Source organism: Scyliorhinus torazame, chromosome 22 (assembly GCF_047496885.1).
Source record: "Scyliorhinus torazame isolate Kashiwa2021f chromosome 22, sScyTor2.1, whole genome shotgun sequence".
Classification (NCBI taxonomy): Eukaryota; Metazoa; Chordata; class Chondrichthyes; order Carcharhiniformes; family Scyliorhinidae; genus Scyliorhinus; species Scyliorhinus torazame.
Window position 1 is genome coordinate 49,931,059 of NC_092728.1, and position 20,440 is coordinate 49,951,498.

Sequence of the window (20,440 nt, forward strand, 5' to 3'; positions counted from 1 at the left end):
AATTCCCTGCTCAGTGAAGCAGTTACCTCTACTTCATTAAATGTTTTTAAGGCAAAGGTAGATAGATTTTTGAACAGTAAAAGGATAAAAGGTTACGGTGAGTGGGCGGGTAAGTGGAGCTGAGTCCTAAAAAGATGAGCCATGATATTGTTGAATGGCGGAGCAGGCTCGAATGGCCAGGTGACCTACTCCTGCTCCTAGTTCTTATTCCATCAGGCTGTTTGATTAACAGAGTGACATTTCTCTGAATTTTGTACAGAGGAACAGGAGTAGGTCATTCAGCCCCTTGAGCCTGTTCCCTCATTCAACTAGATCATGCTTGATCATCTATCTTAATGCCACTTTCCTGTGCTATCTTCATATTCCCTGACATTATTAGTCTCCAGAAACCTATTCATTTCTATCTTGAACACAATGACAAAGCCTCCACAGCTCCCCAGGGTAGAGAATTCCAAAGATTCATGACCCTCTGAGTAAGAAATTCCTCCTCATCTCAGTCCTAAGTGACTTGACCCTTCTTCTGAGACTGTCCCCTGGTCCTAGACACCTCAACCAGGGGAAACCGCCTTTCTGCACCTAATCTGTCCAACCCCTTAAGAATTTTCTAAGTTTCAATGAGATCACCTCTCATTCTTCAAACCTTTCGAGAATATAGGCTGTCTCCTCAATCTCTCCTCAGGACAGTACCCTATCGCAACTTTTAGTCTAGTGAACCTCCACTGCAATTCCTCGATAAGTATATTGATCCTTTGATAAGGAGACCAAAACTGTACACAATACTCCAGGTAATTTAACCAAGGCTCTGTGCAATTGAAACAAATCACCTTTAATCCTACACTCAAATCTTTTTGTGATATCAAACAAGCTCCTACCATTTAAGAAATATTCAATTCCACCTACCAAAATGAATAGCCTCGCACATATCCAGAATATATTCCATCTGCCACGCATTAAACTTGACAAATGTTGAAGTATCTTTGCATCCTCCTCACAATTCATATTCCCATCTAGCTTTATGTTATCCGCAAATTTGGAAATATTATATTTGGTCCCCACATCCAAATCATTGATGTAGACTGCGAAAGCAGGGGACCAAGTACTGATCTTTGTGGTACCCTTCTAATCAATCTGAGAATGACCCATTTATTCCTATTCTCTGTCCGTTAACCAATCCTGAATCTATGCCAGAATATTGCCTACGCTATGTGGTCTAATTTTATTTGCTAACTTCCCGTGAGGGACCTTATCAAAAGTCTGAAAATCCAAATACACCACATCCACCGATCCCCTTTTCTGCCAGTAACATCCCCAAAAACTCCAACAGGTTTGTCAAACATGATTTCATAGAGTCCCAGTGCAGAAGGAGGCCATTTGGCCCATCAAGTCTGCACCGACCCTTCGAATGAGTACTCTGCCCATTTAAGAGTGTCCACTCCACCCTATAATCCCATAACCTAACCTGCATATTCCTGGACATTAAAGGGCATTTTGGCATGACCAATCCACCTACCCCGCACATCTTTGGACTTTCATAAATCCAGGCTGACTCTCCCAATGATCATTATTTTTCAAGTATCCAGTTGTCACATTCTTTATAATATTCTACTACTTTCACTATCGCAGTGGTGGTATGTTCCCACAAAACTTCACAAGCAATTCAATGGGACTAAGTTAGATTCCAACAAAGTGAGGGTAGGATTGATTTGTGCAGTTACTGTATTGCAAATTGTGATACAGTACAAATGACAGGCAGGGGAGCAACACGAGACATATTGAAATTTAAAAAAAAAGAGGCATTTGAAAAAAGAAATCACCTCAAAACTGGCAGACAAAATTGGTGAACATTTCAAAATTGAACAAAGCCGTATTGCAGTTCTGGAATGAGAAATTCGGACATTTCCAGGTTAATCTCTCCATTCAGACTGCACTTCAGCTGCAACCATTCCAGGCAATGCTTCTCAATTTTTAAAGTACCTTTCTGATGGGTGAGAAGGACCAATGGAAGGAGTGAGTGGTACGGTGGCAGAATGGCTAGCACTGCTGCCTCACAGTGCCAGGGACCCAGGCTCTATTCTGGCTTTGGGCAACCTTCTATGTGGAGTTGCACTTTCTCCCCATGTCTGTGTGGGTTTCCTGCAGGTGCTCCGGTTTCCTCCTACAGTCCAAAGATGTGCAGGTTAGGTGAAATTGCCATGATCAATATGCGGGGTTACGCGGATAGGACGGGGGAGTGGGCCTCGGCAGATGTACTCTTTCGGATGGTCGATACAGATTGATGGGCTGAATGCCCTCCTTCTGCACTGTATGGATTCTTCTATGGAACCTGCTTGCACAGTGGTTAGCATTGTTGCTTCACAGCGCCAGGGACCAGTGTTCGATTCCTGGCTTGGATCACTGTCTGTCTGTGCACATTCTCCCCGTGTCTGCATGGGTTTCCTCTGGGTGCTCCAGGTCCTCCCACAAGTCCCAAAAGACATGCTTGTTAGGTGAATTGGACATTCTGAATACTCCCTCAGTGTACCCGAACAGGCGACTAGGGGATTATCACAGTAACTTCATTGCAGTGTTAATGTATGTGTACTTGTGACACTAATAAAGATTATTATTATTGCAGAGTCTTCAACTCCATCTCCCCGTTAAAACACAGCAAGGTTTCTGCTCTGTCATCGCTGCTGCCTCCTCGGGGGCAAAGAAAAGATATATCGGCAAATGATTGCCTGTGATGTACAAAGGCTTAACGCTGGTCAGAGAATATACTAACAAGGGAATCTGAAAGGTGGGACTTTGTCTTGATGTCAGGCTAACAGTGTACCTGAACAGGCACCAAAGTGTGGCAACTAGGGGATTTTTACAGTAACTTCATTGCAGTGTTAATGTAAGCCTACATGTGACACTAATAAAGATTATTATTATTGCAGGGACTTCGATCCCATCTGCCTGTTGAAATATGCTTCTCTCTTCCTCCTTTCTTAAACAGTGGAGCTACATTTTCAAGCAAACTATTGTAGGATTATTTGGGCTGCCTTGTGTGCTTGGTCGATATGTGTTGGCCATTCGCTTTTTTTTTCCTTATTAGACCTTTTCGTAGCAGACAGTCATTCCAGAGACAGCTCAGAATCAACTACATTGGTGATTCGGGGGTCATATCAAGGCCTGGTCGGATAAGTTCAGCAGACCCAGGTCTCTGAAGGACCCAGGAGTTCCATGGCCATCGTTACTCACCTTAGCTTTTCTATTCTCGGTTTGTTTAACTGAGTTTAGATTCCCGAGACGAATTTGAACTCATTGCTCCTGGTTCACTGCCCCGCCCGCCGCCCGGCCGATGTTAGGAACTGGGGGCATGCCGTCACCCGGGGCAACAGACCCCGTCAGCCTGACTAACCCTCGGGGAGCCTTTGCAGCGCCTGCCGCGCGCTCACTGCCACGATCCCTATTTCTCTCTCACCTTGCGTCGCTCTTGCCTCCAGCTGCCCCCGCTGTCTCTTCCCCTCGCCTCACTCCCCACCGCGCAGCACGTCGCGCCACCATTGGCGGGCGCCCCTGTCCAATCACCGACGGCCGTACTGCGGCGAGTGTGGGTTTCGGCCAATCAGGAGGCGGCGGGCCTGCGCCTGCGCAGCGCAGCACAACAACAGGCTGTGTTGGGTCAGAGTCCGGCAGGAGGAGTGGGGCCTTTGGGGCGGCTGCAGTTAACCGGGGGAGGGGGTGGGGACATCTCAGCGGCCATGGAGACCGGGCCGCCAGACCCAGAGATGATGCTCGATCCAGGTATTCGATCATGTCCGTTTTTTCCAAATGGTAGCTCAGCCTGACAGCGGGAATGGTGCAAACCGGTAAAAAAACAACTGCACCCTCAGACTTGGGATCCAACTCTTCCATCCCCCCGAAATACCCAGGGTACAACTCTCTCCCACCCCCGGGACACAACCCCCCCCGCACAGGCCTGGGCTAAATCCCCCTCACAGACCATGGGTACAACTCTCTTCCCCCTCCCACCCACTAACCCGGGGTACAATTCCCCAGACCCGGGTACAACACCTCTTTCCCCCCCCCCCCCCCCTTCTCGGGCCTTGGATAAAAAAACGCCCCTTCAGATCCAGGGTCCCCCCCCCCCCCCCCCCCCCCACCCCCAAGATTTGGATATGTGCCACTCCACCTGGGAATCATTCCCTGCAGTCAGGTATAAACCTCTACACTCTTGTGTTGACTCTTACACCTGTGTATTTTGTGATGCAAAATAGAACCATTCGGCTGCCTGCTTGAACTGCTGTAATCCTCTTGCTGTAGTTGCAACCACAGTGCTGTTAAGATCCAGAATTTTGACCCAGTGGCAATGAAGGAACGACGATATATTTCCACACAGGATGGTGTGTGACTTGGGAAACGTGCAGGTGGTGGTGTTCCCATGCGCCTGTTGCCCTTGTTCAAGGTGGGAGTGGTCGTGGATTTAGAAGGTGGTGAAGCCTTGGTGGATTGCTGCAATGCATCTTCTAGATGGTGCACACAGCGATGTGTTAGATGGCAAGCCAGTCAATCGGGCTGCTTTGGCCTGGATGGTATTGAGTTTCTTGTGTTGTTGGAGGCATGCTCGGCCAGAACTTGTAGAGTGTTCCATCAAATTTCTGAGTTGTAGATGGTGGACATGCTTTGGGGACCAGGGAGGTGAGTTACTTGCTGCAGAATTTCAAACCTGTGCTCTTTTAGCCACAATTGTTATGATACCTGTGAGGCTACTTGAGACCAACATATCTAAACTTATCAATTGTTCTCCATGTGAATAAGATTTCTCTTTTTGTAATGTTTACTCGAATGCAACGTAAAATAAACATGAATGAACAGGAAAATAATACTTCAAATAAAAACATAAATTTCACTTTGAATTATTGACACTCCAAATAAATATATGACACAACCACTTGCTTTCCACTTCAGCATGTATGGCATTACATAGCTACACAGTTTCACAACATGCTGGCCTTTATTCCTGCAGGGTACGTCTTGTGACCCAGTTGACAGCAGCTTTCACCTCTGTGTTATCAGAAAGGCACACTTCTATGAACCCTCTCTTTCTTGGGTCACAGCATTCCTGATGGTGCAGCTCTCCAGAATTCCTTTCCAATTGGCTAACCAACATCACTATTTTATGGTTTGGCCACTTTTGATAAAACACCTCGCTGATTCGCTTCTCTGATCTATTCACACAGCCTTCCAAATTTTAGACCTTTTTGTAAGCCTGTTCATAGTGTGTCCAAGAGCTCCTGTATCTGTGTGCTAATCCCTTCTGTCTCTGGCTCTGCTTCATGTCTGGCCACACTCCTTCTGTCTTGTCTTCCTTCCTATTCGTACTGATTCTATATCAAGGGTTGGCAAGTCACATGGGTTAGTATTTCTTATTCAAGAAAATTACAATTGATCCATTGCAATTAATGCAAAATCTTAAAAGCCATTTTCATAAAACCAATGATTGATTTCACACAATTTTTTAAAAAATGTACAAGTTTTTCTTACGTACCACTTCCGAGGGTTGTTACAGTTTTTATGTGGGTCATCCAATTAAGTTTCTGGTCCATGGTAACCCGCAAATGTTGATGCTGAAGATTTCAGTGATAGTCATTCCATTGAATATCGTGATGGGAATCTTTCCTTTGAGGTGGTTATTGCCCGGCACTTGTGTCGTTTGAATGTTACTTATTGGCCAAGCCGGAGCGATGCTGTACAATAAGGATCAAAGTAAGATTTTATTTCACGGGCTCTTTTAGAGTTTCTCACAAGGCCTACTCATTGATTTTCAGGGTTCCTTTATTCATTTTCACGAACTCCTTTTTTAGGTGATGCAGTCACATAGTTACATTACCTTCTGTATTTGTGTTAAATATTTTCAGAACTTCCTTCTTTAGCTAGATAAGATAGCGCAAAAACAAAATGGAAAGACTCTACAATATGTTGCAGCTCAATTAGCTCATCCAATCTCGATCCAAGGATTAATCAGATCAAGATGGTGTGCTAACAGTGCGTCAGTGCTATCTTAAATAATTAATTTGCAAAGTAACGCCTTTGTTTGGCAACACAACACATGACTTGTGCAATATTGGTTTAAAACCCAGAGCAGAGAAAACATATGGAAGTGGGTATCAGCTGTTTTGATTGAAATAAATATTCCTTTACATCCAAAAGTGACAAATGTTCATCTATAGTGTCTATGTAATTATTAAATCCTTCTGAAATGTCTTTATTCGTCACTTAAATACAATTCCCAATTTGCACTAATAAATTACGATCAGATTCATCTAAAGTTTTTATCATTAAACCGAAACCAGGCAGGCCTAGGGACTTTAAGTAAGTTAGTAAAAGTATTTTACTCAAAGGCCAAATGAATTTGCATGGTTCTCTTTCATGCCTGATTGTCTATTGCCTCCCTAACCCAGTCACCTTTTGACTATCACAAAATTGCAATGTGACTGACCTCTGCTGGCTGATACCCCTATTTTCGGCAAGGGATTCTTTTGGGTCTGCAGTCTGAATGGGGAAGGCGCTCCCAAAGTGATGTCAGGTAGAAAGTTCCAGGTTTTGGACCCAGCCATGGAATCATAGAATTTACAGTGCAGAAGGAGGCCATTCAGACAATCGTATCTGCACTGGCCCTTGGAAAGAGCAACCGACTTAAGCCCATGGTGATTATGCTTTGATTTGAAGGGGAATTTGCAGGCGGTGATGATCCCTTCTGGGTTGTGAGTTTGGGAGCTTGAAGAAGTTCTGGCAAGCAGCTGTTGAGACCTTATAGATGGTACATACTGCAGTCACTGTACGCCAGTGATGGAGGGAGTGAAATGCATAAGATGATGTACCGTGTCTTGGATGGCATTAAGATCTCCATGGAGGCTGACAACTTTTAAAAAGATATGAATTTCCCAGCGACTGATTTCATGTTTTAAGATTTTTACTGTAACCAACAGACTAAAATTAACATAGCCCCAAAATTACCTAATGCTAAATTGCAAAAATGGTATTCCCGATTTACTTCTTAGCACAACAGAAAACCCCTGCAATGTATATTACACCATACTCTCCACAGAAATATGGCCTTGCGTGTAAAGTCCAAAGCTCCTCCTAACCTTAACAGGGTGAATCTTCCAGTGTCCTTTTAAACAAATTCTTCTGCACTCACCTTTTTGAGAAAAATCAAATAGACTTCCAGTGACAGAGTGCCCTATGGTGACTTTGTGGTCATTAACCCTTCACAATGCTCGTTTCCATGAACAGCGATTCCATCCACACCAGCATTCTGCTTAGCGAATAACTCTAAAGCAGTCCTTTCTTTCCGTCTGGTTTGGCACTATCTGTTGTGGGTCACCTTCCCCAAAACTCTCGATCTGACTGACTCAGAGTCTAGGCAGCAGTAAGGCCAGCTTACCACCTCCTTTGTGTCCAGGTGTGAAGATTTTCACCTTTTTGTAAGTTTCAATTTGAGTTTCTTTTTCCTTCACTAGTAGGTTACGTAAATTTGTTTCTGGACAGACCCCATAGGCGGTTCCATCTCCCTCTCCAAACCACTCTGTTTTATCTTAAATTGAAGGGGACAGTTTAAAATAAAACTGTCTTATAAAATCTAAACATTTGTAACTGCTATTGCAATATTATGATTTATTAAGCTTCTATGCTGAGCGTGCAAGCAACCAATAATTAAATCTGATGAGGGATCGCTTGTTGTTCAGGAGGCAACCGCATGCATATAGATTCATTCTTATAACCAATTTATATCATTATATCATGGTTTTAATTGCAAATTCATCAATCAAATTAATCCCAACTTGGATGTTGCCCAAGACTGTGATCCATTGCTATGCTCTCGCTCCTTTGTGCGTCGCTGTTAAATAACCTGTTTTGTTCTGTGCCAGCCCTGTTACCATAGATGTGGATCAGACAGTGGCCACTCTAATCCTGACTTGCTGCTCTGTTCCTTGTAGGGTATTGTTATGGGTCCGGGTTTACAGAACCCCAAAGTGTTTCATGGAGTTCAACCGACCCACAACTTGTAATAGATTATGGTGTGGGAAGCACACGGCGTACTCTCCAAGTGTGATACAGCAAAAATGGACAAATGGTTTTTAAAACAAAACCATGTTTATTCTATGAACTCAAGTTAACCTTTTAAAAACAAACAGTGAATATCTTAACACCCATTACTTCAAAGATAACTCCAAAAGACCACAACATTAAATAATCCTTCAAACTGTTCCTTTAAACATACAAAAACACTTCAAATCTTCAAAAATAAGAACACATTAGGTTCCATTCAATATATTTATAGTCTTTGGATTGCAGGCATCAACAGACCAGCTCTGTGTTTCTTCCTGCAGCTCACAGCAAAACACACAGACACTCCCAGGTGCCTTCTCAAACTGAAACTCAAAAAGCAGAAGTGAGCTCAGCTCCCCCCACCCTCTGACATCACTTCAGTAATATGATCAGCTCCATTTCTTAAAGGTACATTGCTTAAACATCCATTTCTTAAAGGTACTCACATGACACCTACCCCCAAGAAAATAAATACCCCCATCAACTTCAAGATGCTTTCATTTTTCACCTTTACACCATCAATTAAGAAATGCACACAGTAAAAACACTTTACCGGTTAAAAAAAAAACAACACACGCAAACAGGTATAATAATATAGTCCATTTTTTTTTCGTTCTTCTTCCTCCAACCGAAATCCTTCTCGATTGACAGTCTCTTTGAACAAGAGTCTCTGCATGATCCATCCATTCCTCTACGACTCGGCATTTCTCTTTAAAGTTAGATACTTCAGTTCAGTCTGATCACAGAGTCCCTTGCAATTCTCCAATACAGGAGCATCGGTTACCACAGCTTTCAGGCAGTCATTGGCCATTGAAATTTGTTATGTTTCTTGAGCAACTCCATCAGTGGAGCAACCACGCTACAAATCTTTTGCACAAAGGTTCAATCAAATCCACTCATGCCAAGAAATCGCATTATTTTCCTTCGTCTTAAGGGTTTCGGAAACTCCTCAAGGAAAGTGATTTGGGCTTTTCCAAATTCACTTTTGGCTAGGTTTATCACCAAACCCGCCTCCTGAAGGCGATCGAATAACTCCATAAGATGTTTTAAATGTTCTTTCCATGTCTGGCTGAAAACTATCAGATCGTCGATATATGCCGCACAATTGGGTAATCGTGAAACGACTGTATTAGTTAACCGTTGAAATGTGGCTGGGGCGTTTTTCATGCCAAATGGCATAACTTTGAATTGGTATATACCATCTGGAGTCACAAAAGCTGAAATCCCCTTCGCCCTTTTGGATAAAGGTACCTGCCAGTACCCTTTAAGTAAATCCAATTTGGAAATAAAAGCGGATTGTCCCACTTTCTCAATGCAATCCTCCAAACGTGGGATAGGATAAGAGTCCGTTCTTGTAACTGCATTCACCTTTCTATAGTCCACACAACGGTTGGGTACCGTCTGGTTTAGGTACCATCACTATGGGTGAGCTCCATTGGCTGCAACCCACTTCAATTGTGCCATTTTTAAGCATACTCTCAACCTCTTTGTTAACCTGTGCCAATTTTAAAGGATTAAGTCTATATGGATGTTGTTTGATAGGAACAGCATTCCCACATCTACATCATGTATAGCCATTTTAGTACCTTCCAATGTATCTCTACAAACTTGCCCATGTGATATCAATAACTCTTTCAGGTCAGTTCGTTTTTCCTCTGGAAGGTAACTTAACAATTCATCCCAATTTTTAAGAACATCCTCACTTTCCAATTTAATTTGAGGTATGTCAAATTCACAGTCATCTGGATTTGGTTCGTCACTTTGAGTTAGAATCATTAAAACCTCCTTTTTCTCTCCTTCCCCTTCAAAGTACCTTTTAAGCATATTCACATGACACACTCGGTGAGTCTTTCTTCTATCTGGTGTTTTTACCACATAATTCACCTCACTTAATTTCCTTTCAATCTGATACGGTCCACAAAACCCAGCTTTTAAAGGCTCCCCTACCACTGGTAACAACACTAAAACTTTATCCCCACTGGCAAAACTACGAACTTTGGATTTCTTGTCTGCTACCCGTTTCATCACATTTTGTGCAACTTTCAAATGTTGTCTAGCCAATTGACCTGCTCTATTTAATCATTCCCTGAAATTGTAATAATCCAATAGTGTAATTTCCGATTTCTCACCTACCAATTTTTCCTTAATCAATTTAAGTGGTCCTCTTACCTTCTGACCAAAAATTAGTTCAAAGGACTAAATTTGGTAGACTCATTAGGTGCATCCCTAATTGCAACCAATACGAATGGGATTCCTTTATCCCAATCCTCTGGATAATCTTGACAATAAGCCCTCAACATTGTCTTTAATGTCTGATGCCACCGTTCTAACGCTCCCTGCGATTCTGGATGGTACGCAGTTGATTTAAATTGTTTTATTCCTAAACTATCCATAACTTCTTTGAATAACTTTGAGGTAAAATTTGATCCTTGATCCGATTGAATTTCTATGGGTAGTCCATATCTAGTAAAGAATTTAAGTAACTGCACAATCTTTTTAGCTGTAATATTACGCACTGGAATGGCCTCTGGAAACCTAGGAGACACATCCATTTATAGTCAAAAGATATTGATTCTCACTTTTTGTTTTAGGAAGCGGTCCTACACGATCAATTAGGACCTTTGTAAAAGGTTCCTCAATTACTGGAATGGGTATTAAGGGTGCTGGTTTTATCACTGCTTGAGGTTTCCCTATCATTTGACATGTGTGACATGATTGACAAAATTTTACTACATCTTTATGTAGTCCAGGCCAATAAAAATGTTTTGGATTTTAGCTTGAGTTTTCCTTATCCCCAAATGACCTCCCACTAGTACCTCATGTGCCACTCGCAACACCTCCTTTCTATACCCTACCGGTAATACTGCTTGATGAACCTCTGCCCACTTTTCATCCGCCTGCATATGTACAGGTCTCCATTTTCTCATCAAGACATCACTTTTACGGTAATAACACTCTGGTATACTCTCAGATTCCTCTTCCGTATATGCTTTCTGATATATCCATTTTATTTCTACATCTTTCTGTCGTAACTCCGCCAATTTTCCTGAACTAAAAATATCCGCCTCATCCTCCACCTGTTCTTGTTCTTTTTCAACCATCTGATCAAAAATCATTTCTGATAATTGCACTTCAACTTCATCTTCACTCTTTGATTTCTCCTCTTATCTTAACCTGTGACTTTGCGAACTTGTTACTACACAAAAATCCCAGGATATTCGTCCTTCAACACTTCAGTTGTCTGATTTTCCACTGGCGTATCAACCACAGTAGGCATCACCCCCACCTGCGATCCAGCTATATCATTACCCAAGATAAACTGTATTCCTGGACAAGATAGTTTCTCTATTACTCCTACTACCACTTCACCACTCTTCACTGGACTTTCCAACCTTACCTTATATAATGGAAAGCTACTCCTCTCACCCTGAATTCCACATATTACCACCTTTTCTGGCAACATTCTTCCCAAACTACATAATTCCTCATCTCTTACCATTAAAGATTGACTAGCTCCTGTATCTCTTAAAATTGTGACTTATTTACCTGCTCCTCCTGATACACATGAGTAAACTTTACCCATACAAGTAAATTCTTTATAGACATCTGGCACCTTCTTATCAATCACCTCTTGATCAGGCTGTACAATCTTTCGCACCTCCTTTGCTTCACTTGGGCTTTCCTTTACCACTAACAAACCCCACTGTCTTATCCTGTTTTACCACATCAGCCTTCCCAGTGCTTTTCTTCAACCACCAACACTGTGACTTTACATGGCCTCGTTTATTACAGTGAAAACATTTGAAACTTTTCATTTCTTATCCACCCTCCTGGATTTCTTTTTTAATCCGAGGTACACTCTCTTTATTGTCTCCCATCAGATCACCTTTACCTTTGCCGCTTGAGTATTTCTCATGTCCCCAGTTTCTATCCCTCACCGGCTGAAACTGATGTCGGAAACCAAGCCTTGATTTATGAACTAATTCAGAATCATCTGCCATTTCTGCTGCTAATCTCAAAGTTTTAACCCTCTGCTCTTCCACATGAGTTCTCACTACATCAGGAATTGAATTTTTAAACTGCTCCAAAAGTATAATGTCTCTGCGAGCTTCATACGTTTGGTCTATTTTCAAAGCCCTTATCCACCTATCAGAATTACTTTGTTTGAGCCTTTCAAACTCCATGTATGTTTGACCAAATTTGTTCCTTAAATTTCTAAACCTTTGTCTGTAAGCTTCAGGCATTAGCTCATGTGCACCCAAGATGGATTTTTTCACCACCTCATACGTTCCAGATACCCCCTCCGGTAGTGATGCAAACACTTCACTAGCTCTACCTACCAGCTTAGTTTGAATCCGTAATACTCACATGTCCTGTGGCCATTTCATTTGTTTAGCCACCTTCTCAAATGAAATGAAAAAGGCTTCTACCTCCTTCTCGTCAAACCTTGGCAATGCCACGTCTTCGACTATGATGCTCTGTCTTACTATCTCCATCAATCTCATCCAACTGTATGTTTCCCTTTGCGTCTTCCAATTTTAACTGATTTTCATGTTTCATAGCCATTTTATGAAGTTCAAACTCTCTCTCTTTTTTCCTTTCTTCTCTATCTCTTTCGTTGTTTCTTTCTTCTCTCTCCTTTTCTTTTTCTATCTCTATCTCTTTCTTTCTTTCTTTATTCTCTCTCCTTTTCTTTTTCTCTCATTGCATATTCAAGTTGTTTTAATTCTTTTTCATGTTCAAATTGCTTAATCTGCAACTGGAGCTTTGCCATTTCTAATGAGTCAGAATGTATCTCAGGCAAATGTAAATGCTCAGCTACCGCGGTAAGTACCTCATCTTTTCGCATTTTGCCAGGCAATGTTAACTGCAATGCTTTTTCCAAATCTAACAGACTGCTTTTAGTCACTGTCCGTAAGGTATTGCGTGTTACCGTGTCCACCCCCAAAAACTCCTGAGCCTCTGAAAGAGCCATTGTCCACAACACACTCCCCACTTAAACTAAAATACCACACCTGAAAAGCAACCACAATCTGCTCACCCCTCACTGTCTTTAAGTTTGTTAAGCCAATCCAATCGATAGACTTTTATCCCCCTTGAGCCCCCAATTGTTATGGGTCCGGGTTTACAGAACCCCAAAGTGTTTCATGGAGTTCAACCGACCCACAACTTGTAATAGATTGCGGTGTGGGAAGCACACGGCGTACTCTCCAGGTGTGATACAGCAGAAATGGACAAATGGTTTTTAAAACAAAACCATGTTTATTCTATGAACTCAAGTTAACCTTTTAAAAGCAAACATTGAATATCTTAACACTCATTACTTCAAAGATAACCCCAAAAGACACTAAATAATCCTTCAAACTGTTCCTTTAAACATCCAAAAGCCTTCAAATCTTCAAAAATAAGAACACATTAGGTTACATTCAATATATTTATAGTCTTTGGATTGCAGATATCAACAGACCAGCTCTGTGTTTCTTCCTGCAGCTCACAGCAAAACACACAGACACTCCCAGGTGCCTTCTCAAACTGAAACTCAAAAAAAGCAGACGCGAGCTCAGCTCTCCCCACCCTCTGACATCACTTCAGTAATATGATCAGCTCCATTTCTTAAAGGTACATTACTTGAACATCCATTTCTTAAAGGTACTCTCACATGACAGTATTCTAATTATTTTCCCATCACATTGTGGTATATTGTTTCCTTGGAGAACAATATTTGAGTGTTACATTTTCTTGTTCTATGCACTTGAGCTGTGAATGTAACAGACAGAATCCTTGTGGATTCTGTCATTCTCAACTTGTGTCTGGAGAAAAGCCTGTTAATTGTGTAATGTGAGGGTGAGATATTTACAGATCTGTCATTGGTGATGGATGCAGTATATAGATTTGCATTGCTTTAATTGCTAAAGTGTTGATGGTTTACTTGCAGTTATTGTTTGAAATCACAGTGGCACCAGTGAACAAGCTGAGTAATGACGCAGTATGGTGAATGTCAAGGTGTAGCATTAGGATCTTCTCTGGCTGATTCTGATCCTGCGTATCGGTTGCTTCAGATTGTAAGAATCTGTTTTTCCTCCGTAACTAGTCTGCCTCAGAATGCACATGCTTAAAGAACCAAGTTCTTTACTCTGCAGCCCATCAATGTCATTGTTAGTTGGCTATCTAGTTTTCCCATTTGTATGTGTCAGGGAAGGTATGAGATTAAGAATGTTTCCGAGTGGGGACTTCTGATGGTGGCATGTAGAAGGAGGTCGTGCAATAAATGCCTCCTGCCAGGGTACTTGTTTTTAGGTCCTTTTGGTCAGGTTTCCTGGGTGTTTTGGTGGACAAGTAGAGGAGTCCTAGTGTGGAACCATGTCAAAAAAGATCTGTGGGTGGAAATTCTTCCACTGACTCGGAGGCTTCACATCACGCTTCATCAGGGAAGATGGCGGCTCCACTTCACTACTGTTGAAAAAGGATAAGGACCCAACGGAGTGTGGGTTATACCGGCTGATCTTGCTGCTTAATGTGGATGCCAAGATACTGGCTATGGTATTGGTGGTAAGGCTGGAGCCCTGTCTCCCTGAGGTAATTGTGGAAGTAATTTGTTAAAGGCCAGCAATTGTCAGCCATTATCCAGATGCTGTTGAATGTGGTTCTCTCTCCACCCAAAGTACCCGAGCCAGAGGTGATGGTGTCTTTAGATGCCAAGAAGGTATTTAAAGGGGTAGAGTGGAGGTACCTATTCGCAGTTCTGGAGAGATTTGGTTTTTGGCCAAAATTGATTTCATGGGTAGGGTTGGTATATGTGGTCCCCGTGGCTCGTATTCACACAATACCTTGAGTTTGGGGTACTTCCATTTGAAAAGGGGGACTAGACAGGAGTGTCGATGTCTCCTCTCTTATTTGCATTGATTGAGCCCTTCGCCATAGAGTTGAGGGTTTTGGAAAGGGATAAAGAGGGAAGGTGTGAAGCACAGGGTGTCCCTATATGCTGACTATCTCCTGCTTTATGTCATGGACTCAGTTCCCACTATGGGTGATATGATGGGGCTATTGAGCTTTGGTTCATTTTCAGGCTACAAGTTTAATCTGGAAAAGAGTGAATGTTTTGCGGTTAACCCCAAGGAAGGGAGCCAACTCGGGGATGTTGCTTTTTCGCTTGGCCAGCTCCAACTTCCGGCATCTGGGAATCCGGATGACCCATGATTGGGGCCCGGTTGCCAATCATTTATTTGAGCCGTTGAGATTTAACGCACCGTTTGGGGTGTAGGAAGGGGAAGGGCTGGAGAGATTCGGGACCTGTTTATAGAGGGATGGTTTGCCAGCTTGGAGGAATTGTCAACAAAGTTTGAACTGTGGGGGACAAATTTGTTCAGGACCTCCAGATAAGGAATTTTGCGCGGGTGGCTCAACATTGGCACCGTGGGTGTCTATTGGAAAGGATACCTTGCTGGTGAGATTGGAAGAAGGTAGCACATCTGGTATTTATGGGCGAATGGTGTCTTGAGGAGTAGGACCTGGCAGATGGAGTGAAGGCGAAGTGGGAGAGGGAGCTGGGGCCGATACTGGGTGATGAGGTGTGGAGTGAGTCCTTCATAGGGTGAACTCCATGATTTCATGTGTGTGGCTTGGTCTAATCCAGCTTCAACTGGTGCATAGGACGGACCTGACCAAAACTCGGATGTGTTTTTGTTTCCTGGAGGTAGAAGGCAGGTGTGATCGGTGTTCCGGGGGGCCGGCCAATCACACACATGTTCTTGCCTTGCCCCAAACTGGTAAGCGTTTGGGTCTCCTCCTTCAGCACCATGTCAGCGATTCGGAATATCGAGCTAGAAACTTGTCCTTTGGTGGCCATTTTTGGGGTGTCGGATTTGCCAGGGCTGCAGACGGGAGTGAAGGCAGATGTCCTTGTCTTTGCCTTGCTGATTGCCCGGAAGTGAGTTTTGCTGGGGTCTTCTTCTCTGCCCAGCGCCTCAATATGGTTGGGTGACCTAATGGAATTCTTGTACCTGGAGAAAGTCAAGTACGCTGTCAGGAGGGTCGGTTGAAGGGTTCTACTGCAGATGGCAGCCATTCAATACCTACTTTAAGAAATTAGTCATTGTCAGTAGCTGGGGGAGTGGGTGGTGTTGGTTGTTGTTTTCATCTTGGTGGACGGGGTGGGTATGGTTGTTTGGGGTTTTTGTTATGTTGGTTTTGTATATCTAACATTGATAATGTGGGTTTTGTTGTAAAACTTATTGTAAAAATGGAAAACCTTTCATGAAAACATTAAATAAAAAGAATGTTTCCAAGTGGGAGAGAGGAGAGCTTTGATCTGGATCATACTCCTGATCACAATAACTTATTCTACACCACTAATGTCATTGTTGTTAACCGTCCCCTAAATTCGAAGATTACATCTAATCGGGGTCGTGAGTTTCTGTCATGGTCTTCAAGTGACCAACAGGCTGTTTCTCAACCTACAGCTCTTTGGACTCATGGCACAGGATGTTTCAGGAGGATCTGGAGTGTAGGATTTGTTAGAATGAAAAATTTCTTCAATAAAATTAAAAAAAAAAAAAAAAAATTGTTTGAGCTAATCTCTGACTTTCAGTAAGGACAGAGTTTTGAATGTGGGCATTTTAAGATAGCCTGCAGTTCAAAAGAATGGGAAAGAAGCAGGTGGAATATTCAAAACAGAAAAAAATATTGATATGATAGGATAGTTGACGAATACTCTGCTCCGGCTTTTACAACATTGGAGAAAGAAGGTAAGTACCAGAGATACAGGAAGATTAATTAGATCAGTGAGTGTGAGGAGCTTGCGAGTATTAGTACAAACTGAAAAAGTGAAATGAATAAACTGATTGGGATTGAAGTCAAGTTTCCCAATCTTAGACAGTTAGGGTATTAAAAGATACAGGTAAGTACATTGGGGATTTATACTTTTCAAAGCTCATTGGGTTTGGTGATGGGATCACAGGAAAGGAGCACAGATTAAAATGTAATTCAAAAAAATGAGAACGAGACCAACCAAAGAAACTGCAGCCCAGTGAGTTTAAAAGTAGAAATGTTGTTCGAATTTACTGATCAGTTAAACTGTTAAGTGAAAAAGAAAGATGTGCAGGGTTACGGGGAGAAAACAGGAGAATTGTATTAGGTGAATTCACTTTTGGAGAGCCAGTGCATACATGATGACCATCTCCTCCACTGTAACAATTCTGTAACTTGCATTAATTTAAATTTTTTTTTCCGAGTGTCCAATTTCTTTTCCAATTAAGGGGCAATTTAGCGTGGCCAATTCACCTAACCTGCACATCTTTGGGTTGTGGGGGTGAAACCCACGCAGACACGGGGAGAATGTGCAAACTCCATACAGACAGTGACCCAGGACCGGGATCGAACCCGGGTTCTCAGCGCCGTAGGCAGCAGTGATAACCACTACGCCACTGTGCTGCCCTGTAACTTGCATTAATATATTTGTTTCTTGCAGTTAGTCTGGTTCAGAATCCTTTTACCTAACCCTATAGGAAACCTGTGCTTGGGCTTCCCCAATGACTTAGCAACCTTACCCTTTGACTCTGAATGAACCACACTAGGTTAACTGAACGCAGTGTCCCTGGATCAGGGTTCCCATTCCACACAGCTGTGCAGTAACCCCTGTTAAAGTGCAGTTGGAGACATTAGAGAAGACGGGATTGGGATAATCTGTGATGCATCTGTCATATACAGCTGCCAAATTGCAAATGTCTGATGAAGGAAATGGAGGAAACTTAATGGTGGGGGAATCATGCCTCGGCAAGGAGTCTGTTCTTTCAGGAGCAAAGGAAGTGAGAAAATTAGCAGAAGAGGCGGCATGGCAGCATAGTGGTTAGCAGTATCGCTTCACAGCTCCGGGGTCCCAGGTTTGATTACCGGTTTGGGTCACTGTCTTGTGTATAGTCTGCACGTTATCCCCGCGTCTGCGTGGGTTACCTCCGGGTGCTCTGGTTTCCTCCCACAGTCTAAAGATGTGCAGGTTAGGTGGATTGGCCATGCTAAAATTTCCTTTAGTGTCCAAAAAGGTTAGGTGGTGTTACTGGATTATTAGGATAGGATGGAGGTGTGGGTTTAAGTGGGGTGCTCTTTCCAAGGGCCGGTGCAGACTCGATGGGCCAAATGACCTCCTCCTGCACTGTAAATTCTATGATTCTATGAAGAAGGAAACATAACACATTGAATGAAATTGAACATTATTCTGTCTGCATTATTGGTGATTGACATGCACTTTTGTGCTTTCTTTGTTGCACTCTAAACATAAATCTTAGTTTAGTGCTATTCGAGATTGTGTGCTGTGCGTGCTGCTACTGTTACTGTTTTGTTCAGTGTATTCTTCCAAGTAATTTCAGCATGGAAATCCCTGGGAGTATAAATGTACTCTGGTCCCCAAACTCCCATTCATCTGTTTGTGAATGGAACCCACTGAATCCAAAGCTGTATTCCAAAAAGGCTGCTGAATATATCAACGACTCGTCTGTCCTCTTTTGTCTGTAGTGCTATGTATAAGTGGCAAATGTGAAAAGAAACAAAGAATATATATTTAAAATTGCATTTCTTTCCCCCTTCTGTTCCTGCCATCTCATCATTTCTTCCAATGTTGTTCCAAGGCACTGGTCACTTCTAGTGTACTGTTGGACAAGTTGTACTTCAGCCACTGCAATAACAATAGGAATACATATTGAGACTTGGTGGAGGTCGCATGTTGGGTGGTTTGTGCAAGAGTCTTTGGTTTTTGGATCTTTATGCCTGGTCTCGGGAGTGCTTTTGGATGAGCTAGTGTGGGAAGTCCTAAGGAATCAATGGAATGTTGAAGTTCCAGAAGAAAGGTTAGGGAAGGAAGAGGCTGAGCGAAAGTCCGCCGGCGAATGCTGCTGTGAGTCCTTTAGGAGGAAAGATGGCAGGGGCTGGTTCGTCAGGTGGGGCTGCTACCATTACGATTGAAACTCTGAGCGCAATGGTGTTGGGGGAGTTTGAAAGGCAGTTCGCCAAGCACTTCGAAGTGCTTCAGAGGGAGATAATGTTCTCGCTCAAAGAGTGGGTGGAGGAGTCGTTTGCCCCGATAAAGGTTGCATTAACGAAGACGCAAGTTGTGGCGTGGGAGGAAATGAAGGGGATGGAGGAGACATTGTTGCAACATAGCAACCAGTTCACCTGGATGGGTGAAAAGCTGTGGAGGGCGGCGGAGATCAATAAAGGGCTAAGAGCCAAACTGGAAGAGCTGGGTGACAGGTCGAGGAGACAGAAATTGAGGATTGTGGGCTTGCCCGAGGGAGTAGAGGGTTGGAAGTCAACCAAGTAATTTGCGGATAGGTTCGCCACGTTGATGGGGTGATGTACCATCAGTGATGACAGAGAGTCTGAAGAGTAAACTGTGGCTTTAATCAGCTAAAAGATACCTGCTGGCAGCCGGTCCCAGGATGAGGGCAGGGCTGGAGGTTAACCACCTTTATACTTGAGTCCGAGGGGCAGAGCCAGCAGGGACAAACCCAGACATATAAAGAACAGTATGTACAGTACAATACAGTGGTTCAACACATTCACCCCCTGTTTAAAAAAAGGGGTCCGCCGGGGGTGAAGTGGATGGGTTGAATTAGAGATCGAGTCTGTCGGGGGCTTTGACCTTCTGCTATGATCGTCTCAGTCCCGGCTGTGGTGAGGACACTGGTGTCGGATGAAGTGTTGAGGCCTGCGTATCCAGGAGTCTTCCGGATAAGTAGCAACGGAGGGAGACGGTGTAGAGCCGTGAGTAGCAACGGAGGGAGACCGTGTAGAGTCGGGGGTAGTGGTGATGGTCGCTGTGGAACCTGTGGGTGCCAAGTCCCGAAGGGAGACTGTATCCTCCCACCCGTCATGGTGTGCCACATAGGCATATTGGGGGTTAGCATGGAGGAGAAGGACCCGTTCGACCAGGGGGATCCGACATGTGACTCCTCGCATGAACGGGCCCTGGAACCGTCAGCCAGGACGGGAGCGAGACCCCTGAGGTGGACTTCCTGGGGAAGACAAACATTCTCTCGTGAGGTGTCGCATTGGTGGCGGTACACAGGAGCGACCGGATGGAGTGGAGCGCATCGGGAAGGACCTCCTGTCAGCGGGAGACAGGGAGACTTCGAGACCGTAGGGCAAGAAGGACGGCCTTCCAGACCATTGCGTTCTCCCTCTCCACCTGTCCGTTACCCAGAGGTTGTAGCTGGTAGTCCTGCTTGAGGCGATGCCCTTGCTGAGCAGGAACTGTCGCAGCTCATCACTCATGAAGGAGGAACCCCGATCGCTATGGATGTAAGTGGGGAAACCGAACAAGGTGAAGAGGCCGTGCAGGGCCTTGATGACTGTGGCAGAAGTCATGTCAGGG

General features: G+C 43.5%; 2 protein-coding genes across 6 annotated transcripts in view; one reads left to right on the plus strand and one right to left on the minus strand.

Annotated features, from left to right (window-relative positions):
• mrpl41 (mitochondrial ribosomal protein L41) overlaps positions 1–3,525 on the minus strand; it is a 51,533-nt gene extending 48,008 nt beyond the window's left edge. For 2 of the 5 annotated variants that reach the window (XR_011937619.1, XR_011937618.1), the window contains exon 1: positions 3,446–3,517. The gene's annotated coding sequence lies outside the window, so the exon portion shown is untranslated. Of the gene's footprint in view, positions 1–3,222; positions 3,402–3,445 lie in introns of those variants that run through there. The other 3 variants (XR_011937617.1, XM_072488201.1, XM_072488202.1) reach the window with 3 other exon arrangements.
• Positions 3,526–3,689: 164 nt separating this feature from the next.
• Positions 3,690–20,440, plus strand: part of pnpla7b (patatin-like phospholipase domain containing 7b) — a 473,312-nt gene continuing 456,561 nt past the window's right edge. The window contains exon 1 of the mRNA XM_072488205.1: positions 3,690–3,768. Within this exon, the coding sequence (XP_072344306.1) occupies positions 3,726–3,768 (43 nt within the window). The 5' untranslated portion in view covers positions 3,690–3,725. The remainder of the gene's footprint in view (positions 3,769–20,440) is intronic.